The sequence below is a fragment of the Mauremys mutica genome, chromosome 1 (genome assembly GCF_020497125.1).
Source record: "Mauremys mutica isolate MM-2020 ecotype Southern chromosome 1, ASM2049712v1, whole genome shotgun sequence".
Lineage (NCBI taxonomy): Eukaryota > Metazoa > Chordata > Testudines > Geoemydidae > Mauremys > Mauremys mutica.
Window position 1 is genome coordinate 144,502,475 of NC_059072.1, and position 24,880 is coordinate 144,527,354.

A 24,880-nucleotide genomic window follows, 5' to 3' on the forward strand; every position below is an offset into this window, starting at 1 on the left:
GGTCTCTTGCTGTACCTGAGTTGTATTGGTCAGAATAAATCCTGGGCATGGCACGGAAACTTCTCCAATTGCATTGTTTGATGATCTACTCCTAGCTGTGCTGGATCTCTTAGATATGCCATCAGCTTCTGACATCCCTAACATTTGTTTTGTGGCTGGTCTACATGCTAGGGCTGGGGTGCAGGATGCTCCCTTGAAATGGCTCCATTCTCTCCTTCCACAGAGATCTCCAAGGGGCAAGGAAGATAGGGCAAGGGGAAATTTTAAAGTTTTCATTTTGTTAACAAAAATAACAAAAATTGAATTCAATAAGGACAAATACAAAGTGCTCCATTCAGGAAGGAACAATCAACTGCACACAGCAACTCTGAGCAAGGAAGCAAATATGGCATTTCCCCACCAATTCAATATTCTTGATTGAATCAATTTATTAAATAATTTTTTCTTTGTCTGACAAGTTTCACATTCACCAAATACACTTTTTCCCCTTTTTAATGTGATTTTTGGTCACCAGGAACAGAGGAGAGTTAATAGGCCAGAGTCAAGTAATGAGAATGGACACAAAACTCAGTGACCGTGACATTCTAATAGGGGATGACTAACATTTCATGGGCAATAAACAAGCTTTAAGGCAGAGCTCAGACACCCATAACTCAGCTGAAACCCTGGGCAGAGCAATGAGGGGCAGAGCACTTTCTAAGACCTTGTCCCAACAACTTGCAATCAGGTTTCTGACCAATCTGATGTGAGCTGCTGTAAACACAGGATCCCATCCGGAGGCTGCGATTCCCATGGAGCCTTGGCTCCTGACCATCACTGGATCCATGAAGAGGCCACTGGCCCTAGGCATGTCTATCTTGTTCACATGGCATGAGCTAAATTTAGGTGTCATTTGGGGCTCCTTTGTCTATGGAAAATTCTGGAGCCCAAGGGGCACAGTTTGGGGTATCCTTAGCCCAGTTCAGTTTGCCTCATGGACAGTCTGAGTTCATATTTCCGAGCTCATGTTCAGAAGCAGCAAGACCGGGTTCTCTGAACCTCAAGGGGGCAGGTTATATTTTGCAGTCTTTGGAAGAGTGGGCACATCCAAATGGACTCCAGTAGAATCCCAGATGCCTGTCATCGGGTGTATGTACTCCACGCTTGCCCAACAACCAAAAAGTTAATACAGACACTGCTGGCCACTGGTGATTGGCAGACTCACAGCAGTTGGTAGGATAAAAGGGCTGGGCAGCTACCAGAGGAGTGAGCAGACTGGAGAAAGGAATTCCTGTCAGCAGACTGGTAAAGAGCAGCCCAGGGACAACATCCCAGCAAGAGATAAAAGGACTAACAGACTGAAGAGCCTGCAGAGGCCTTGGGGAAGGTAGGAAGATGCTCAGGGCACTGTCAGAGTCGGCAAACCCTCATCCTGCATGTCTAGCTTGAGGCACCTGAGCTAGGGCCCAGTGGAGTGAGTGGGCCTGGGTTCCCCTACCAACCCGCCGACAGACCTGAGTTCAGAGAGGGTGTCACATTATTGACTTGAACTGGGACCAAATCATGATTTGGAGCATTCAACAGCAGAGTCAAGGGAGAGAATTAGTTCAGGAGTGGGTGGATCGGCTTATGTGGCCTGCATCTTGCAGGAGGTCAGACTAGATGATCATAATGGTCCCTTCTGATCTTGAATTCTATGATTCTATGATTCATATAGAATATGGTTGCAACCAAGGTCCTGTAGTGGCACCAAATCGTGTATAAAGGGGGTCAAATAAGGTATCTAAGACAAGGTTATGGTTTGCTGATTATGATTATGGTGTCTATATGTGTGTATCATTTTTGTACTTGAAGTTATGAAAATTGGCTCTATATAGTCTGTATTTCAAACTTATGCTATGCTTCTGGGTAACATCCCAGACAAGTTGGTGTCCGCTCTGCCTAGCTTGCTTCAGGAACATCAGCTATACAACTGACCCATTGTGAGAAGGTAGATATGCCTTGTGACTCAGCATAGTATGCAGGGACTTATCCATGTGACTCCAGACTCCATTTTGCTGTAATTTTCCACAGTAAGGACAAAGAGGTGTTCTTACACCTGAAAAGACTATAAAAGGCTGATGCCTCATCTCCATCTGGTCTTCAATCCTGCTTCTTACCTCTGGAGGGACTTTGTTACAAACGGAAGCTCTACACAAAGGACTGATGACTCATCCCAGCTGGGGATGTACTCCAGAGATTTGATCTGAACCTGCAGTTTATTCTGTCACTGCTACAAGCCTGAACCAAGAACTTTGCCATTACTGTATGTAATTGATTCAATTTAACCAATTCTTGCTTTCATCTATATCTTTTTCCTTTTATGAATACACCTTTAGTTTTTAGATTCTAAAGGATTGGCAACTGCATGATTTGTGGATCGAATCTGATTTGTAGATTGACCTGGGTCTAGGGCTTGGTTTTCTTTTACTGGGGCATTGGTTTTCATGATCATTTGTCCCCATAACGAGTGTCACTGGTGGTGATTCTGGGAAACTGGAGTGTCTAAGGGAATTGCTTGTGTGACTTGTGGTTAGTCAGTGGGGTGAGACCAAAGTCCTCTCTGGCTGGCTGGTTTGGTTTGCCTTAGAGGTGGAAAAACCCCAGTCTTGGGCTCTGTGACGGCGCTGCCCGTGGGATTCAGCTGAGGTCACTCACTTAGGGTGAACTGCAAACCAAATGGGGCAAACAAACCCCAAACGCTGGTGGTTATTCCAATACTTAGATTTACCAAGCCAGCACAAAACAGCTTCTATAGTACCTCACTGGTCACTTGGAAGTCCAAACCATGCAGTTCCCTTAAAGTATCCAGCCTCAGGCCTCCATCCAGACACACCTGTCAGATATGATGATGATTCCTGAAACTCTTACTTCATCATATAAAAGAAAAGGTTCTTCCAATCCCAAAGGATCAGCCACATACCCAGGTCCAATTATAATTTAGATCTTACCCAAAATACATGCTATAGCCAATTCTTATTAACTAAGCTAAAATTTATTAAAAAAGAAAAGAGAGAGAGTGTTGGTTAAAAGATCAATATACAGACAGATTTGAATTCAGTTCTTGAGGTTCAGATGCATAGCAGAGATGAGCTTGTAGTTGCCAAAAGTCCTTTTAGAAATAGCCCATAGGTTATAATCCAATTTCCATATTTAGGGTGGCTCCAGTTATTGACTGAGGATCTCAATCCTTGTGACTTAAGGTTTCCCTCTCTTGAAACCCAAAGCAGATCTGAGATGAAGAAGGAGAGTGTCCCAGGGTTTTTTTTACATTTCCAGCAGCCTTTCTGCCTGAGAAAACAATAGGCTTAGCTCCCTCTCCCAAACATCCTGGCAATTAGCACAGGGTAATTTATCTATTAAACAGTTCAGATACAGGTTGCCACAATCTTCAAAGAGACACAGAGATAATAATACTGTTTCACTCAAATATCATCATAAATGTTAATATTCCTTTTTTGATCTTTGAATTAAAACTATAGCAACATACAAGACTTATTTGCTTACATCACAAGCCCTGAGCAAACATCTACCCTTCTACCTCTAACAATGCAGACTTGCATTTCAAAGCTCTATTCATTTACAGATCTTTCTAACCAGTCCTTAAGGTTCACCCATGGGTCAGGTCAGTCTGTGAGTTGATTAACTCTTTCTGGCCCTGTCACCTTTCAATGAAATATTATATTACAGTCATAACGTCACAGGCTCTAACTGCCCTGCTTTAAGCATTTTGTCCTGAATTGGCACTCTCAGTTGGGTCCCGCCAGAACCAGCATAGTTACAGAGGGTTTTTCAGATTCCTGGGTACCAGGAATAGACTGATGGCCCCGCTGAGATGCGGGAGCCGGCGCAGGGTGAGGGCACTGTTGGACTGATGCACTGACTCACACGTGATACTAGAAGTGGGATTTCTCACTGTATCCCGTCTTCACAGAACTGAAACATATATATTGAAGCCCAATAGGGCACAAGATGGAGGAAGCTGTATGGTTACTTTGCCAGCAGCAGGCCACTGTCTTTGACCAACAAGCCATTGCCCAGGATCAGCTGCGGCAGATACAAGTCTTGACACTACAGCTGTTGCAGGCCCAGCAACAGCAAAATGAGCTGCAAGCAGGCTCCTGGCAGCAACAGGAGGAGATCGAGGCCACAACTCAACAACTGGGCTAGCGAATGCTGAACGTCCACCTCATGCCTGTCTTGTCTGGGGAGGTGCAAGCCCATTATAGGGCCTTCAACCACCAGTCTGCCCTGAACTATCCAATAGTGAAGGCAACCATATTCAACAGATTGCAATCAACCAAAGAGACTTACCACCACCATTTCAGAGAATGATTCAACCTGTCTATGTGGCCTCATACCCTGTTGCTCAGGCTCAAGGATGTCAGCTGCAAGTGGTTAAGGCCAAAGGCCTGAGGCCAGGACAAGCAGGAAAGTAGCTGACCCGATCATCCTTGTATTGTTCCTCTGCCACACACCCCCAAGCCCATGCGTGAATGGGTACAGAGCACAGTCCAGAGGCACTGGAAGAAGCAGTGAGACTAGCAGATGGGATGTTAGATGGGTTGGGATCTGAGTTACTGCAGAGAATTCTTTCCTGGGTGCTGGTGGGTGAGTCCTGCCCACATGCTCAGAGTTTAGCTGATCGCCATATTTGGGGTCGGGAAGGAATTTTCTTCCAGGGCAGATTGGCAGAGGCCTTGGAGGTTTTTAGCCTTCCTCTGCAGCGTGGGGCATGAGTCACTTGCTGGAGGATTCTCTGCAGCTTGAGGTCTTCAAACCACAATTTGATGACTTCAATAACTCAGACATAGGTTAGGGGTTTGTTATAGAAGTGGATGGGTAAGATTCTGTGGCCTGCGTTGTGCAGGAGGTCAGACTAGATGATCATAATGGTCCCTTCTGACCTTAGAGTCTATGAGTCTATGAGCAGAGACCTAACTCAAGCTGACACCCCACTGATCCGACCTGGGAGGGAAGAGCTTCCCTCCCTGAAGTCAAGTAGGGCAGGAGAGAGAGGGAACAGTCATTCTGAGGCCACAGTGTAGATAGCAGCCTCGCCCCCAGTAGATAAGTCCTCACTCCAGAGACTGTCCCCAACTTACTCCCCATCCCAACTTACTCCCATCTCTGAAGGCCAAGACAGGAAAATCAGGGAAGACCAAAACCCTGGATAACACATCTTTACAGGGCCTACCGGTGAGAGTGAGCTGTTTCCTATGTGGGCAAGAAGAACATATCAGAAGGGATTGTCAGACCATGGAGTGTAATTATGGGGGCAGCTTGACCTTCCCCAGACTCAATTAAAATGCCAAACAACCCAAAATTGATCACCATCAGCGACCAGAAGGCGCCAGCCCTGGTGGACTCAGGATGCGAACAGACCCTAGTGAGAGAAGACCTGCTGAGGGAGGCAAAGATCCATTTGTGCCCCTGATATGCCTCCATGGGGACGTAAAGGACTATCCCTGTGTGAAGGTCTGTCTGGCAGCAGGTGGACAAACAGGCCACATTACAGTAGGTCTGGCATGTAAATTAACAGAACTGGATATGGCAGAGCTGGCCTGGCCCCACTTTAAGACACTGCTGCAGGCCCTGTTGAACAGATCCTAGGGGACCTCTTTCTGTTTGAGGATGAAGGTCTGTTCTTATCGCAGATAAATGAGTCACTGGACATGGGAGATGAGACTTACATAGGGGTTGGGGAGTCAAGATTGTTGCCTATGTTAAGCCAATGACCCTGCTGAGACATGTACCCTAGGACCCCAAACAAGAGCTCAAAGGTGTAGGGAAGCTATTGGGGTCATCCAACTTGCAGGTCAAACAGCAAAGGGAGGATTCCTTCTGAAGTATCTCTGAGGAGGGCATAGCCGTCATAGACAGAGAAATGTTCAGACTCAAGCATGTAAGAAGTTGCTCCTTGCTATCTCCTGCCCTATGCTGCTGCATAAACATCTCAGCAGCAGATCATTGGAGGGCTGCACCGTACCTTGGTTATGAAACTCAAGCCGCACACTAAGCTTGGCCCCTCACTCCCACTATCCATTCCCGGATGGGACTCCTGCCCCTGCTTCAGCCAGGCTTCCCCAGCCATGCCTCAGATTAACTCAGTCTACCTCCCTACAAACTGCCCTCCCTCCCCACTCACCCACCCAATAGTGGCATGTACCTTCACTAATCATTTCCTTGATTTCAGAGGTGGAACATGTAAAGTGGAACAGCTTCAACAGGAGGCATTCCCATCTGGAATAGTTCATGGCCTGGTGATTAGTACACTTGCCTGTGGCATAGGGATGGACTACCTGAATTCAAGCCCCTGCTTCTGAGCAGGGATTCGAAACTCTCATGCCCCAGACAAGTGCCCTAATCACAGGGCTTTAGTTTATAAGGGGGAGCACGCACCGTTTCTGTATGACCCACAATGGACTCTTTGGAACTTGTCAGCAGATCAGAACAGTTTCAGGGCTGAACCAATTTTTTTTTCTGATTTCTTAGTTTGCTGTCTAAACCAAAACAACAGTTACTGAGCTGCCACTTTGCACCTCAGGGGAAACTGGGTTGGGATGAAACGTGCATTTCTTGGGTCTTGATGGGAATAATGTGAGAACCAGCATTGTGTGGGTAGGTGAGATCTGTGATGTCCAGACAAGGTCATGGGCTAGGTCCCCACCCTGTTCCAGCCACCAGGTCTCTGCTGACGTGTGGTCCCTTAGGGACTATATCAGATGTCAGGAGTTACAGCAGCTCCCAGTGGTCTATCAGGGAGTCATCACCAGCTCACTGCCACCCCCACACTTCTCCTGCACCAGGGAGGTCTCAACACAGACAGAATCTCCTCCCACATGTTTTCTTTGAAGAACAGAGAGAGATAATGGATTAAACTTGTCAGAGGCCCACTCAGGGAAACTGTGGGCAGGAGCTGATTCACAGTCCATACTGTATGTTGCCCATCCATTATGTGAGTTCACATGGGTAGAGAATGGATACATTGACTTTAATATGACCTCCTTGCCATTTTCAGGCTGGAACCTGCACTTGCTAAGAAGTGAGGGGGCCTCTGGGGCTGAGAGTGACGTCCAGTCCCCATCTCCTCATGACCCGGGTTATGATGATGTTGATGATGGCGTCTCTGGGACATCAATATAAGAATGCCTGGGTTCAGATCAAATATCCTGTGAGGATATAAATGCTGTATGGTTAGACTCTTCCTTTCCCAAATGCTCATTGGGCCATGGGGTACTGGAGATAATCCCTGCCTGGGAACTACTTCAATTAGCTTTTTTATTTCAGTTTTGTTTAAATGCAAGAAATAAGTGTGACTGAGATAGGAGCTGTGATTTCCCCTCTAATTTCCCATTGATCAGACAGTCTGGAACTTCCCTGCTTTTTTGTTCCTAACATTTCTTCATTGTGAATTTTTGCTTTTTCTTATTAAACCCTTTTTGAAGATCTGTTCCAGGCCTGATGTTTCTCTCATGAAGTGTGTTGGGTGGCTCTATGTTGGCCTGCAGGGAAAGAGATGGAGACTGATGTGACAGGTTTGGTCACAGAGACTCCCTTACAACTGTCACCTGACATGCTGAGATTGCCTCTGAGCCCATTTTCCCTGCTAGCTTGGGACTCCAGAACCCTGCCTTGTTGAGCCAGACACGCTAGTCTGCAACAACACAGATCCAGGTCTGGTCCACGCCTCCAAAGCTACAGACTTTAACCCAAAACTGCTCATTAGGTCTCCTATGTCCAGCACCCAGACACCCAGCTCCCAATGGGCTCTAAACCCCAAATAAATCTGTTTTACTCTTCACAAAGCTTATACAGGGTAAACTCATAAATTGTTTACCCTCTATATCACTGATAGAGAGATATGCACAGCTGTTTGCTCCCCCAGGTATTAATCACTTATTCTGGGTTCAATAATAAATAAAAGTGATTTCATTAAGAATAAAATGTAGGATATAAGATGTTTCAAGTAAGATAGAACAAAGTAAGTTACCAAGCAAAATAAAGCAAAAACACACAAGTCTAAGCCTAATACATTAAGAAACTAATTACAGGTAAAATCTCACCCTCAGAGTTGTTCTAATAAGCTTCTTTCACAGACTAGACTCCTTCCTAGTCTGGGCCCAATCCTTCCCTCTGGTACAGTCATTGTTAGTTACAGCAGACATCTTAGGTGGAAAACAGGGGTGTTCTCGTGACTGGCAGCCTCCTTAGTTCTGTTCCACTCCCTTTTATAGCTTTGGCACAAGACAGTAATATTTTTGTCTCTCTGGGTCTACACCGCTCTTTCTATATAGAAAAGCACCAGATTTAAGATGGATTCCAGTATCAGGTGACATGTTCACATGTCCTGTGAGACCCCAGCCTCTATTCTTCCTGGGCTGGCTCATAGGAACACAGGAAGGCTTGCAGGTAAATGAACCATTTATAACCAATTGTCCTAATGAATGGGAGCCATCAAGATTCTAGACCATCATTAATGGCCCACACTTTGCACAGATACAAGAAGACTATGCTGGGAAAATTAAAGGATTTTCTGTATGTCCTTCAAGAGGGGAGGCTAAACTTTGGAACCTATAGTTATATAATTATTTTGCATGTATAATTGCATGTGTGTTTGAAATCTTTATTATCTATGTAGAAAACTATTTAAAAACAATACTATATATATATCCCATATCTTATCGCAGTTAGAGAATAGAAGGATGTTGCAAAGGTAAAATTGTGTCAGCAGCATAAATTGCAGTAAATAATGAAGGACTGCATGGTAGTGGGAAACTGTATGGATCCTTTATGTGTTCATTTCTCATTTTTGGAGTTTATGTTAATGAGCAACTTTTCTGATATTTAGTGACGTTTCATGTATGCAGGTGCCTGTCTGCTCCGATAGCTAGCTAGCTAGAGTAATTGTATAAATGTTGAGTAAAGTTGTATGTAGAACAGGGGCAGTTACAATGGAAATGCTTAAACAAGAAAAATTAAAGCTGCTCATTAGTGTTAGTGATTAGATAGATAGATAGATTAACTATATAAATGTTGAGTAACAGGGGCAGTTACAATGGAAATGCTTTCTAAAATGTATTCCTCAAAAAATAAATTTACTATCAAACTGAAGGTATTCAAAAATTTTACTAAATAATTAAAAAAAATGTATATAGAGAAAAAAATAAACATAAAAAAGTACGTAAATGATGCCATCATTTAGTTGGTGTTGGTCCTGCTTTGAGCAGGGGATTGGCCTAGGTGACCTCCTGAGGTCTCTGCCAACCCTCATGTTGTATGACACTAAGTACTCTTGTAGCTAAAGGTTAATTTGTTTTTAAAAGATGCATGTCTGCATTTCTAGTAGACAATCCAATCACAAGCTGAACCTTTTACGTTCATCCTCACCTGTTCACACGCACAACCATTCATTTTTTTCAGTTGAATATAATTTTTATGATCATTTCAAACACTTGTTTCAACCTAATACAGTTACCATAACGATAAATGTGTTTTCCATAAACACTGAAACAAAATAATAAATGTTGCACAAATATACCCTAACTAGAGCATGTTAGTCTTTCCCTTCCGTGTAGTAACAAAAACTATGCACTATCCTTTTCACAGGAATCCTTGTCCTAAAACTGAGTTTCTATAATGTACTAAAGTTAGTAGACAAAGTGTTGCAGAAATTCATTATGCTGAAAGAAACCAGTTGGTGAAGAATTGGCAGAGTGGCCAGATGAACAGCAACAATTATACCAGTCTTGCAATGTTTCCCACCCTTGTTTGTGGATCGACCTAGTTCAAAGACACTTTGGATCAGATGCTGACGTTATAGGTGTTTCTCTGTGCCAAACAGCTAAACCTTCACCCATCACTAGCTGCAGCCATTGAGCCAGATAAAGGCATCAGGGCCAACTGGGAAGGAATAAGAGTGACCATCACAGCCAGCTACTTGTAGCCAAAGCCCAGCCTGCAACTAATGGCTTTGGATTTCATGATGGAGGATAATTATAAATTTTTTTGCTGCCACGAAAATGTATTTTGTATACATTAGTTACCGTAAAGGGTTGTCTCCCTGAGTCTTTTGGATTAGCTAAAACCATAGCCTGTTATTGAGGAAGGATCACTTTTTACGCTCCATCGCTCTCCAGGTAAGATTCCTTATAATTACAAAGCACTAGATCAGGGGTAGGCAACCTATGGCACAGGTGCCGAAGGTGGCATGCAAGCTGATTTTCAGTGGCACTCACACTGCTCAAGCCCTGGCCACCAGTCCGGGGGGCTCTGCATTTTAATTTAATTTTAAATGAAGCTTCTTAAACATTTTTAAAGCCTTATTTATTTTACATACAACAATAGTTTAGTTATATAGTATAGACTTATAGAAAGAGTCCTTCTAAAAATATTAAAATGTATTACAGGCAGGCGAAACCTTAAATTAGAGTGAATAAATGAAGATTCGGCACACCACTTCTGAAAGGTTGCCGATCCCTGCACTAGATGCAGCCTAGAGGGGTTAAAAATGGAAGAGGTGCATTATCACTATGTCTAACACTTAGAGCTGTAGCTGTACCTGATACCTGCATCTGAACACCCTAAACTCTAGGTAGTTGGCCAACTGAAGCCAGCTCTGGAGCTGCAGTTTGCACTTGGTCTCTAGAGTGGCACAAAACCAACCCCCTGAGCCCAATACCTGTGAGCTTTGGGCATCTGTAGGCTCTGAAACCATTTCTAGCTCATTTTCTGAAAGAGCCTACATTTCAAATGGACTGGGTCCCCTTGAAGCTAGAAAGTGCTCTAGTCTATAGCTGCACTCTGGTCCGAGCCTGATTCCCTTTAAAATCAATGGCAAACTAGCACTTTTAGCACTTTATTTCTACACCAAATTTGCTCAACTGTTTCAAAGACTCCTGTCCCGACAGAGATTAAGTTCCTCAGGAGTTTACATTAGCAGAATAGACTGTTTTTAAAGAATTCAAGTATAGAAAGTACCTGCAAGAATGTAAAAAAACATTTTTTTCTACTAGGATGGGGAAACTAAAAAAGGCAGAAGAATTTCCCATGAATGAATTAAAGTCAGAGGTGAGAATGAGTCTCTGAAACTTGATTCCCGAGAGTAATGATTTCAAAAGCTCTATGTGCCTGGATAGAGAGGCTAATACTACCAGCAGCAGCTTACCCATAACTAGATTAAAATGGTTCTGTAGCTGTGTATACAGACACATGGACAGATGTTACAGATCAAACTCAGACTCCACTACCTAGGTGTCTAAGTGAAACCTAGAATGTAAACCAAGTAAACTCTGCAATTTGGAACTGTATGAAGTACAATTAGAGTCTATGGTCCTCTAGAAAGACTTATTGCATGACAGAGAGAGTTTTTCCTAGGAACCAGCAGAGGCTGCGATTTCCTCCTCAAGGTCCCTTCATTGAGGCTTTTGAAAAAGCTCCAGTGAAGTAGTTTATTTTCAAGAGCGCTATGAAAAATGGACTAAAAATGCCACAAAATTACCAACCAGGGGAGCAGGCCCAGGGAGCCTGCCGCACTCTGACCGGGAGAGTGTGGCCCTCAGCAGGAGTGCGGCAAGTCCCGCGGCCCCGCTCCCCTGGCCGGAACGCGGGCTCCAGACCATGGAAAAGACTTTACAGCGGTGAACCATTGTAATTCTGTCTGAAGTAACCCAAGAGATTTCCTCACCAGGCCTGGGCAAAGTGAAGGACCTGGATGACGTCACCACCTCCACTGGCTCTGCCTGAATCCCAAACACCATCCGAGATGTGAAGCTTTGTCATCATTCTCCACCCGCCGTGTGTCTTTTTCCTTCCCTATCTTACCCCTTCTCTTCCCTATCCCTCTACTTTTGCCCTCTGTTCAGTAAGAGTCTGACTTAGCCAGCGTATTTTGCGTATTTTGCAACACTGATGTGAGCCTGTGACCAAAGAGGCAGCGCAAAGCAATGCTCTAGACAGTCTGTTGGTGGTACTCATTTGTCAGGCTCGGGGTGGCTGAGCAGACCCTGTGCCTCCGCTGTGTGTTTCCAGCAGTGAGGTTGCAAGTGAGAGTCAACACCAGTCAGAAGTTTTGTTTCGTATCTGTGCTGTCATTTCTCTCCCCTCTTGTGTGTGTTTGTCGTGTCTTTTAGGAAATGAGACTGGACTTTGACAACAAGAGGAACAACCCCAGTTCTAGCCTATCTCAACTAACTATTTCTCACATGGTGTCAAGTATCAGGGGGTAGCCATGTTAGTCTGTAGCCACAAAAACAACAAGGAGTCTGGTGGCACCTTAAAGGCTAACAGATTTATTTGGGCATAAGCTTTCATGGGTACAAAACCACTTCTTTAGATGCACTCACCTAAAGACTGTCAGAAGAGCTTATTTTCTTCTCGGGATTCCCTACAGCTAACAGTAAAGGGGGAAAGGAAGGGCATTTCTGGCACAGAGGGTGGGGCTCTTTCTGCCATCATGTCCCTTACACAGCAGGAGGGAGCATTAATTCTTCTGTCCCCACCATCCCCCTGTCCCTGCTCCCAGGGGCAAGAGGAGTCACACTCTCTCCTACTCTTCCTGCTGCAGGGACCCCCAAGCACCTGGAGGAAGGACCTGGCCCTGGAGGAAGCTGTTTCAGCACCATCCTGAAGTATCTCCAGGTTGAAGAAAAGGTACAAACATACTCAGCTGAGCTGAATTTGAGTCTCGCCTTCCCCTTGCACCATCCCGACTCCTGTGAGGGGAGCTTGTCTTGGAGGATCCAGAACCCCGTAATGAGGGTGCTTATGCCATACGATCTAGGACACCCACTATGGGGTGTTTTGCCTATCTTGGTCTCGGGGTGTTTCTCCCATGGCTAACAGCAATTCCCCCATCAAACCTTGTCCCAATCCCTGACCCTGCCAGTGTAGGAGCAGACTGTGGTTTGGGAAGGGAGAGATTTTCCTGCCCCTCCCCCATTGCATGGAGCCCTTGAGCTGGTGTAGGTGGGGTGGGGAGGTCCCTGACTAATAGGCTTTCTCCTTGGCAGCCTCACACCTCGTGCGGGCAGGAAAAGGCTGAGCAGATCTCTTAGGGATGCACTTGGCATATACCAGGTAACTCGAGAGGATGGAAGGCCATGAGAGCCGATGAAGCCCTCTTGCTCTGAACCATAGTGTACCAGCTCTCCTCCAGACTCCATGTTTGACCCCACGTTGCCCTTTTTGGGTGGGGCTACTCTTACTCCTACTGTTACTAGGCAAACTTGGCCCTGGGCGGGAAACTGGATGGTTACTAGGCAGACTTAGACTTGGGCGGGGACAGTGTGAGTGACAGATAATGTTGTAACATGTAACAGTTTTGGTTCTAGTATAAATAGTTAGGTAAGCTGTTTGTTTGGGGCGCTTGATTTGAGTCCTGCTTGGCTCCAGGCGTCTATTTGTGATCACAAATAAAGTTCATTTACTTCTCCACCCTGGTGTGTTCTATTGGTTGCAAAGTACACCGGGCAATGGACCCAACCATTGCCATCCTCGGGCACTGTGTGCTGGGAACAGTTTTTGGCGCCCAACATGGGGCTCAAGGCCAAATTGTGCCTTGCCTGGACTCCTCCGACGGCCGGTGGCCGGCGGTCGCAGCCGACGCCCAGCGCACACCGGTGCCTTTACCGGGGGCCTCGTCAGAGATGCGTCAGTCCGACCTCAGAGGACACAACGGTGCAACGCAATCATATAGTGGAGAAGTAAGAGGGAAGAGGGGTAGATCGGTTCCTCTAGAAGGTAGACGTCAGTGGAAAACCAGTCCCTCCAGATAAGGTAAGGCAGACTGGTTTATTCTAGTTTATACCCGAGCAGTTTTGCTGTTAAGGCCTCTTTTGAGGATTTTCGGGTCTATCTGGAGTGTTCGCCCGAGGCTGGCGACATCCAGTCGTTGTAATTCCCATTAGCTACTGGTTTATTAGCATATAATGGGTCAAGGGCATGGTATGGGGCAGAAGGTACAAGGTACTCCGCTAGAATGCATTCTCAGGTATTGGAAGGTCTTTAAATCAGATGTGATCACAAAAGATCAATTGAAAAGATTCTGTACAGTTGACTGGCCTCAATACCAATTCGAAGACCAGGAAAGGTGGCCACCCAGAGGATCCCTTAATTACAATACGATCCTTCAATTGCTTTTGTTTTGTCAGCATGCCAGTAAATGGGAAGAGTGTATGTATGTACTGTTGTTTATGTTGTTAAGAAGTAGGTCGGATTTGTTGTCTGCTTGTAATTTGGTTGTGACTGGATCACCAGTCAGTGTTTCTGTGGTTACTGAAAATCCCCTGAAAGCTGTAATGTCAGAATCGGTGTCCCCTTCGGCCACCACCATGCAGCCATCTTGTCCCCTTTCAGCCACAGCCCCACCATCTTATGAGGTAACACATAGTCAGCCATCTTGTGAGGTGTTGTGTAGCCGGGATAGGGCGGCCATCTTGGATAGTCAGAACAGATCGGCCATTTTGGGTATGGGCCTAAATACTGAGACCGCAATTGCTAGATCAGGAACTGAAGCGTGGCCAGTCACCACCATGCAAGTTAACACCCACGTACCATTTAACCCTGTAGACTTGGCAGCCTTCAAGGCACAGGCTGGGGAATTTCCTACCTACCCAAGCTGTTTTATCTCAGTTGTTGAAAAATGTCTAGCAAGTCTCAAGCCCAACTGGGATGATTGTCAGGTCCTCCTAAGAACCTTACTCTCCGAGGTTGAACGGAACCAAGTTATCTCTAAGGCAAGGAAGGGGGCACAGTGGAGACATGAAGGGAACCCAGCTAATGTCCCAGACCCCACAGAGACGGTCCCCCTAGCAGATCCCCAATGGGACCCCAATGACCACTGGGATTATGCCTATACCCTTAGGGAGAAAGAAAAGAAAAAGAGGCAGGCGGAAATTATGTTTGCCACAGTACAAGCGGGCAGAGGGAGCCTACCGCAGGGTTACGGCTGAGGCCAGGGAATGGGAGACCATGGGCGGAATTGTCCTGGCTCGCGGGAAAGACGTCTAGGCCAAAGTCAGTGTGCCTTATGTCAAAAGGAGGGACACTGGAAAAACGAGTGTCCCAACAGAAAGCCCATCCCCATGATGGAAGTAGAGAATTGGGACTAAAAGTGTCAGGGGAAACGGACTATCCCACCTCCAAAGCCCCGAGTCAAGCTTCCTTTCCCTTAACCCAGCAACCCTTTTGGACTCAGTGTAGTGTTTTGTGTTGATTCAAGTTAAATGAAGAGCTAAAGGCTTTAAGAATGTCGCAGAAGGTTTGGGTGGAGAGAAGAGAAGAGAAAGTTGTTTGCTTTATGTAGTAAAACAGGAAAGACAGTTTTGAAGGCAAACATGAGGGTATGTTATATGTCATAGAAGAATGGAAAAGACAAAGGATGTGATGTTATGTAAAGAAGGAAGTTGAGGGACTTAAAGGAGGGCTGCAGGCCTGGAACACCCCATTCTGCCAGCACAGAAGAACAGACAGGATAGGCTGTGGTGATACAAAGCTGAAGCAACCTCAGGCTTCAGCCGTGCCTTCTCCAAGTAAATCCCGGCCCCCTGCAGCACCATCACCTCTGGCTTTCCGACAGCCAGTGAAAGAACCATGAACCTGGTTCTGCTGCTGCTCCTCCAGAAGCTACACAACCGACACACAGAAGTTCCTCACCAGGACGTCTTGCAGTTCAGAATTCAGGCTCCCCAAGCCTTGCCAGCAGTATCAATAGTACTACTCTTACCAGACCAGGAGGGACAACGGGGTAAGTTGTGGCTTGCCCAGACCTAGTGCCCCTTCTGTTGGGGGCACACCAGTACCTCTCAGTAAACTTGCATAGCCTGTTCGCGGATCATTACTATCTTCTAAAAGCTATGGAAACCTGAAAGACAAGAGCTGGTAAATAGTAGTTATAGCATGGCATTGTTCAGGTTTCCTTGAAAAGGAAAGAACAGCTAGTAATAACCACAATGTTTACATCCTGGAACCAAGAAGCCAGCTTACGATGGCCCGAGGCACTACCTCTTTCCCTGCTACCCGGGGTAGACTAGGGTTAGGTCCCTTTAAGGTTTTGTTTGAACCACCATGGCCTGTGAATGGTACCCCAGTTTTGGCAGGGGAGTTGGAAGTGGGATATGTTATCTTATCTTAGTATATGTGCTCGTTGTCTGCTGTACTCTCTTCTCTTCACAGGTATACTAAAGACTTGTAGCATCTACTGAAAATCTTGGACTAAGACTCCGAGCCGGGACCCTGGGATGGCAGGTGGGCAGGGATATGGTGGCACTTTCTGCCCAGAGGGCTCTGCCAAGGCCCAGTGCTTCAGCCCAGGCAGCGCGGCGAGCCTGGCTCCCTGCAGCCTCGAGCGCGGCCTCTTCTCTTCGCCTGCTGCTGAAGCTTGCTGACTAAGCTGCCCGACACCACAGACCTTGTCCCCAACCCATGAGAACCTCACGCTGGAAGAGCTTCTCACCCCTGTCACAGAGAAGCTTAAGTACCTGTTAAGAAGAGCAGAGGATTTCCAGACAAACCTATCTACAGGGACAGGATGCAGAATGAGTAGTTTGCCAAAGCCGTACCCACCTTATTGCAGATGTGCCAGCCCTACTTCGAATACCTGGAGTCCACCGCCCACAGCTACAACTCTGGCCTGGGCGCCCTCTGTATATTTTGGCAGGCGTCCATGCGCAAAAGGCTGCTTGGAGATCTCCGAGCAGCTGGCATTGCGATTGGAGCAACTGGTGCTGATGTATGCCTCCTTCAGCTTCGTCTCCCTGAAGGACACCGACCCCTTCAACATCTCATGTTTCTTCTGCGGCTGTTTCTGCCTGAGCGAGTGGCGCCAGCTCTCTGTCTTCCGCTTCTGCATCTCCATGCCCTACACAGCTGCCCACCTACCCCGCAACCTCTACAAAAAGATGCGCTGGAACCTGGACGTTCTGGAGGGGAGGGGGAGCACCGGGGCACCGCACTGAGTACTACTTCCTGTGTTTCCGGGACACAGACAGGGAGAACGCCGTCAAGATGCAGAAACTCTGGTCCATTGGGTGCTGGGTGCCCCTGAACAATGATGCAGAGCACTCCTCTGATGTCCTGCAGTGGGTGCTGTGCCCACAGCCCACAGGTGGCTTCCAACCACTGCTGACCATCGGTTTCGAGGAGCCCTCACACTCTCTGGCCACTGACCTGCTGGTGCAGATCCTGAGCGCCCCAGCCTGCGCCTTGCCCAGGTACCAGCAGGGAGCCCTGACATCCAAACAGGCCCATTGTGTTTTGACTGACCACTGGCTCTTTTAAAACTCAGTGGAAGGCTCAGGAACAGGCTCCCACCTTTCTTGATTCCCTTTTCAGTTGGTTGCCTAACCTTGGTGGGACAGGCACGGGACTGGTTCACTTTCTGTTAATAGGGATAGCATTATGTTTATTTACCCTCTTGTGATATTCACCTGTTGTAAGGTTATTTTTGGTAAGGTTTGTTCTACAACCTCTGTCACACCTATGCTAATGGCTGGTCCACCTCAGCCTCCCCCAGACCCAGATTTAAACCAAGTGCTATCGTTATATTATGAGAAGATTCAGGCAGGAGCCTTTGGAGTATTCTCAAAGGAGGGATTGTTGGGGACGCACTTGGCATATACCAGGTAACTCGAGAGGATGGAAGGCCATGAGAGCCGATGAAGCCCTCTTGCTCTGAGCCATAGTGTACCAGCTCTCCTCCAGACTCCATGTTTGACCCCACGTTGCCCTTTTTGGGTGGGGCTACTCTTACTCCTACTGTTACTAGGCAAACTTGGCCCTGGGCGGGAAACTGGATGGTTACTAGGCAGACTTAGCCTTGGGCGGGGACAGTGTGAGTGACAGATAATGTTGTAACATGTAACAGTTTTGGTTCTAGTATAAATAGTTAGGTAAGCTGTTTGTTTGGGGCGCTTGATTTGAGTCCTGCTTGGCTCCAGGCGTCTATTTGTGATCACAAATAAAGTTCATTTACTTCTCCACCCTGGTGTGTTCTATTGGTTGCGAAGCACACCGGGCAATGGACCCAACCATTGCCATCCTCGGGCACTGTGTGCCGGCAACAGATCTGTTTCCTACATTTCATCCCGCTACCACCTGCTTTGCCACACATAAGGGTGGCCAGGTGATCCTGCAACTGCACTGCTCCAAAGGGGCCCTGGGGAGAGATGATCTTGATGATGAGTCACAGTGTCTGGCACTTGGGGAGGGAGCAAGACACAGGAGGAGGAGGGGCCTCCCTCCCCTGGGACTCTGGGGGGAAGATGTGTGGTACTTCAAGGGGCAGAGAGTGTGGGATTCCTGGGACACAGGATTGGAAATTTTATGTACTATTTGTGAGATTAGTGAGGGAGTCATGGGACTGGAGGGGCAGCTTATTGTGTGGTCAGATGGGACCAGGGGGCTAGGAATGGCTGGGGTGCCAGGAAGTAGGAGTGGGATGGTCCAGCAGGACATGAGGGAGGGATTGGGGGGGTTTCCCAGCTGAGGGGCAGGAGGGATCCGAAGGGGGTGATTGTTCCCAGGTGGGCACAGGGTGGGGGATGGGATCCAGTTGGCTGTGACTGCAGCATGGTGCAGTCTTGTCTCTGGGAAATGCCCGTGTGGCCTGACTCTCACAGCTCCTTTGTCGTCTTTGGGTGTCACAGGGGCTGACTGAGGAGCTGCCCCTGGACCAGAGTCCGGCTCCACCCTCTGTAGATCCCTGGGCCCCATGTGCAGTCTCAGGTACCAGTTCCTCCCAACTGGCTCCTCTGGCCCCAGTGCTGCTCAGGCCCAGAGCCAGGAGTCCCGGACCCTCTCACTCCCAGGTCACCTCCACACTGTGACTGTTCCCCTCTGTTCGCTCACTCCTGGCTGGGCTGGTGATTTCACTGCAGTAACATTGCGATGGCCTTAGAGAGCAAATCACTGTAAGGATCATAGATAGGAGCAGCAGTGTCCAGTGGTGAGAGCTCTATTCCAGCCCCGCCACTGACTGGCTCTGTGACCTTGTCTGGGTTACTCGGCTCTGGCTCAGGGGGATAGCTATGGGTGGGCCAGGTGGGCCGTGGCTTACCCACTTAGCATCCAGGCTCACCCCCCAGCCTCAGCTCTGCTCCAGCCCCAGCGTTAGCCCTGCCCAGACCTGAAGGACACCGCACGTTGGGTGCATACCATCATGGCCCGACCGGAGGGGGAGGGACAGCAGTGGCACAGCAGTGGAGTGCCTAATGAACGTGCTGATCATATGCACATATATGAATGGTGGAGAAGGAGGAGGGCGACTGGGCAGCTGGACGGCCAATGACAACAATCATAACAACCATAAGCCTGCTGGCTTGGGGAGCCTGGCCTGGCGTGGGGCGGTGTGACAGGGATAGGTGCCATGAGTCATGAATGCTGGAGAAAGGCGTTTCCTCCCAGAGCTGGGTGCAAACGCAAGATTCTGGGGGGGGGCCTGACCAGAACATCCATTGCCCACTGGAAAGCCAGATGGACTGAAGAGGATGGCAGAGGCTGGCCCCCCAATCCCTCCTGTCCCCCATCATTGCCAGCATACCTGAATTCGGGACCAACCCAAATGTCCCATGCTAGCTACGCCACAGCTCTGAGTACCTCAATTTCCCCATCTCTGAAGTGAGGATTATCCTGACCGACTGTTACAGGATCCCTGGACCCTTTGCTCCTGCATCCTGAACCCCTGGGCCTGTTGCCTTGCAGTTTCACATCCCTACCTCACACTGGAAAGTCTATGACAGGCTCCTCTTTCATGCCAGCAAACTGGAGACTGGCCTGGAATATGCCCTGCTGTTGGCTGCCTGCACAGTGTGTTCACCATGGCCACAGGGAAGGAAATACACCCATGTCCAGGCAGATCTTCAGCCTACTCCTCAGTCCCAGGAGCAGGAGCTGTAATGGAAGGCTAGACTGTATTATACCAGTCAGCCACTAAGGCCTGGTCTACACTACGCATTTAAACCAAATTTAGCAGCGTTAAACCGATTTAACCCTGCACCCGTCCATACAATGAGGCCCTTTATATTGATATAAAGGGCTCTTTAAACCGGTTTCTGTACTCCCCCCCGACGAGAGGAGTAGCGCTGAAATCGATATTGCCATATTGGATTAGGGTTAGTGTGGCTGCAAATCGATGGTATTGGCTTCCGGGAGCTATCCCACAGTGCACTATTGTGACCGCTCTGGAAAGCCATCTGAACTCGGATGCACTGGCCAGGTAGACAGGAAAAGCCCCGCAAACTTTTGAATTTCATTTCCTGTTTGCCCAGCGTGGAGAGCTCATCAGCACAGGTGACCACGTAGAGCTCATCAGCACAGGTAACAATGCAGTCTCCTGAGAATCGAAAAAGAGCTCCAGCATGGACTGCACAGGAGGTACTGGATCTGATCGCTGTATGGGGAGAGGATTCCGTGCTAACAGAACTGCATTCCAAAAGACAAAATGAAAAAACATTTGAAAAAATTTCCAAGGCCATGATGCAGAGAGGCCACACCAGGGACTCAGTACAATGTCGTGTGAAAGTTAAAGAGCTCAGACAAGCCTACCAGAAAACCAAAGAAGCAAACGGAAGGTCCGGGGCAGGGCCGAAAACATGCCGCTTCTACGCTGAGCTGCATGCAATTCTAGGGGGGTCCGTGGATTCCGAGGTGGGGGTGGTAATCTCAGCCATGGCTGAGGATTCTGCGGACGGGGAAGATGAGGAGGAGGAAGAGGAGGAGGAGCTTGCAGAGAGCACACAGCACTCCATTCTCCCCAACAGCCAGGAGCTTTTTCTCACCCTGATGGAATTACCCTCCCAGCCCTCCCAAGCAACTATCCCAGACAATGAAGCCATGGAAGGGACCTCTGGTGAGTGTACCTTGTAAATATGGTTTAAAAGCAAGTGTTTTTTAATGATTAATTTGCCCTGAGGACTTGGGATGCATTCACGGCCAGTAAAGTTATTGGAAAAGTCTGTTAACATGTCTGGGGATGGAGCGGAAATCCTCCAGGGACATCTCCATGAAGCTCTCCTGGAGGTACTCCAAAAGCCTTTGCAGAAGATTTCTGGGCAGGGCAGCCTTATTCTGTCCTCCATGGTAGGACACTTGACCACACCATGCATGTAGCAAGTAATCTGGTATCATTGCATGACAAAGCCTAGCTGTGCATGGTCCTGGTGTTTGCTGGCATTCAAGCAACATCCGCTCTTTATCTCGCTGTGTTATCCTCAGGAGAGTGATATCGTTCATTGTAACCTGGTTGAAATTCAGGAATTTAAGTAAGGGGACAGAGATGGGCATTCCTACTGGGCTGTTTGCCTGTTGCTTAAAAGAAATCCTTCTTTGCAGGTAGCCAAGCAGGGGGATGGGGGTGTTGATTGGCGCTGAGCTTTTTTGTGTTTGGCTAGCAGGGATCTTCCCTGCTACCAGCCACGCGGTGGGAGGGGAGGGGGGTGTTTAGCAGTGATCTTCCATGATACCAGCCACGCGGTGGGCGGGAGGGTGGCTAGCTAGCAGCGATCTTCCATGATACCAACTACATGGTGGGAGGAGGGGTAAAGCGATCATCCCAGAGAATTGGATGGGGTGGTGGTTTCTGCTGCTGCATGTTAACAGGAAAGAAGCAGCACTGAATGGGCTTTGCTTGCTATTTAGTAAAGGAGGGCGCTGAATATATGAAGGCTGCAGAGGCTGAAAGACAATGGTTTACCATGACCGCATGCAAAACCGAATTCTGCTGCCCGGACCTGCGTCTGTGAGATCTCTAACACCAGAGCCGCAGGCACTCAATATTAAGATGTAAAATGCGACCTTGTAGTGAAATCACTTGTGCTATGTAAGTTGAATAGTGTTGTTCACCGTGAAAGAGTGTAAGCATTGTTCTGTAAAATGTATCTTTTTAAGTACTTCTCTCCCTTTTTTCCCACCCTCATGCAGCTGCAAATTTTTCAAGCCTCCCTACTCCATTCCGAAGGCTATCTCAGATAAGGCGGCGGAAAAAAAAGACACGAGACGAAATGTTCCCGAAAATCATGGAAGTGACCCACAATGAAAGAGCTCATCTGAATGAGTGGAAGGACGTGGTATCAAATTACAGGAAAGATGCCAGTGAACGTGAGGACAGGAGGGACGCTCGAGATGAGAGATGGTGGCAGGAAGATCAAAGGTGTAGGCAGGAAGATCAGCGGTGGCGGGATGCAACTCTGGGGCTGCTGTGTGATCAAACTGACATGCTCCGGCATCTGGTGGAGCTTCAGGAACGGCAGCAAGATCACAGAGTGCCGCTGCAGCCCCTGTATAACCACCCTCACCATGTTCCACATCCTCCTCACCCAGATTTGTAAGAACGTGTGGGGGGAGGCTCCGTGCACCTGCCCACTCCACCCTAGTGGACAGCCCAACCAAAAGGCTGTCATTATTGTGAAATTTTTTAATGGCCTTTTCCTTCCCTCCTATCCTCCTCCCAAACCACACCCGGGCTACCTTCTCAGTTCTCTCCCTCTTTTTATAATGAATTAATAAAGAATACATGATTTTTAAGCGAGAGTGACTTTATTTCCTTAAGCAAGCTGTAATCGAAGGGAGAGGGTGGGTTGCTTACAGGGAATGAGTCAATCAAGGGCGGAAGGTTCATCAAGGGGAAACAAATACAGCAGTCACAGCCTACCCTGGCCAGTGATGAAACTCATTTTGAAAGCTTCTCTGATGCGCACCGCTTCCTGGTGTGCCCTTCTAATCGCCCTGGTGTCTGGCTGCGCGTAATCAGCGGCCAAGTGATTTGCCTCAGCCTCCCACCCCGCCATAAAGGTCTCCCCCTTACTCACAGAGATTGTGGAGCACACAGCAAGCAGCAATAACAATGGGGACATTGGTTTGGCTGAGGTCTGAGCGAGTCAGTAATGTGCGCCTGTGCGCCAGCGCGCCTTTAAACGGCCAAATGCACATTCTACCACCATTCTGCACTTGCTCAGCCTGTAGTTGAACAGCTCCTGACTACTGTCCAGGCTGCCCGTGTATGGCTTCATGAGCCATGGCATCATGGGTAGGCTGGGTCCCCCAGGGTAACGACAGGCTTTTCAACATCCCCAACTGTTATTTTCTGGTCTGGGAAGTAATTCCCTTGCTGCAGCTGTTTAAACAGAGTAGTGTTCCTGAAGACGTGAGCGTCATGAACCCTTCCCGGTCATCCCACGTGGATGTTGGTGAAACGTCCCTTGTGATCCACCAGTGCTTGCAGCACCATTGAAAAGTACCCTTTGCGGTTTACGTACTGGGTGGCCTGGTGCTCCGGTGCCAAGATAGGGATATGGGTTCCATCTATCGCCCCCCCACAGTTAGGGAATCCCATTGCAGCAAAGCCATCCACTATGACCTGCACATTTCCCAGAGTCACAACCTTTCGTAGCAGCAGCTTAGTGATTGCTTTGGCTACTTGCATCACAGCAGCCCCCACAGTAGATTTGCCCACTCCAAATTGATTCCTGACTGACCGGTAGCTGTCTGGCGTTGCAAGCTTCCAGAGGGCTATTGCCACTCGCTTCTTAACTGTGAGGGCTGCTCTCATCTTGATATTCTGGTGTTTGAGGGCAGGGGAAAGCAAGTCACAAAGTTCCATGAAAGTGCCCTTACGCATGCGAAAGTTTCGCAGCCACTGGGAATCATCCCAACCCTGCAAAACTATGCGGTCCCACCAGTCTGTGCTTGTTTCCCAGGCCCCAAATCGGTGTTCAATGGCTAGAACCTGCCCCATTACCATCAGGCTCTCCAAAGCGCAGGGGCCTGCGGTTTGAGAGAATTCTGTGTCCATGTCCTCATCACTCTCGTCGCCGCGCTGCCGTAGCCGACTCCTCCTCGCCTGGTTTTGCAGGTCCTGGTTCAGCATAGACTGCACGAGAATGCGCGAGGTGTTTACAACGTCCATGATTGCTATCTTGAGCTGAGCAGGGTCCATGCTTGGCGTGCTATGGCGTTTGCACAGTTCACCCAGGAAAAAAGGCGTGAAAAGGTTGGCTGCTGCTGCTTTCATGGAGGGAGAGGTGAGGCTGTACCCAGAACCACCTGCGACAATGTTTTTTGCCCCATCAGGCACTGGGATCTCAATCCAGAATTCCAAGGTGCGGGGGACACTGCGGGAACTATGGGATAGCTACGGGATAGCTACCCACAGTGCAATGCTCTGGAAATCGACGCTAGTCTCGGTACATGGATGCACACCGCCGAATTACTGTGCTTAGTGTGGCCGCGTGCACTCAACTTTATACAATCTGTTTGAAAAAAACGGTTTCTGTAAAATTGGTATAATCCCGTTGTGTAGACGTACCCTAAGTGGTGCTGTATGTCACATACCTTATTTAAGCCAAGCTCAGCCATACCTGGCATAGCACTAAAGGATGTTATGATGATCACATATGCACGTCTCTCTCATGGAAGGAAGCTCTGTAGCCAGTCCATATCTGGTACAGGAGCCTGACCTGATAGTAGCAGCCCTGCAACCTACCAGCCAGCTGTCCTGCAACTTACCAGCCAGCTGTCAGCAGAATTCACTGCATGACACCTACCAGTGGCAGGATCTGAATGCAGATATCTGCAAATATAAATTGATATCCACAGAACCACAGGGCTCTCCCGGGAACTGCAGTGGCAAAAAGAGTAGACTAAGGGGCCACTGCATTGGTGCTTGACTCTGCCCAGAAGACAAGCTACTGTCCATAACAGCTTGGCTGTTCCATGCCCTGTTGAGTACCAGGCCTTCTGCAAAGAACCAGACAGCAGGAACTGACCAGCCAGCTGTCAGCAGAATTCACTACATGACACCTGAATGGAGTGGCAGCCCCTTCCATCAAACCTTAGGCTACGTCTATACTACCCGCCCAGGTCGGTGGGT

General features: G+C 48.1%; 1 protein-coding gene across 1 annotated transcript in view; it reads left to right on the forward strand.

Moving 5' to 3' along the window:
* LOC123348188 (scavenger receptor cysteine-rich type 1 protein M130-like) overlaps nt 1-24,880 on the forward strand; it is a 158,784-nt gene that overhangs the window by 57,776 nt on the left and 76,128 nt on the right. The window contains exon 10 of the mRNA XM_044985683.1: nt 15,416-15,421. Within this exon, the coding sequence (XP_044841618.1) occupies nt 15,416-15,421 (6 nt within the window). The remainder of the gene's footprint in view (nt 1-15,415; nt 15,422-24,880) is intronic.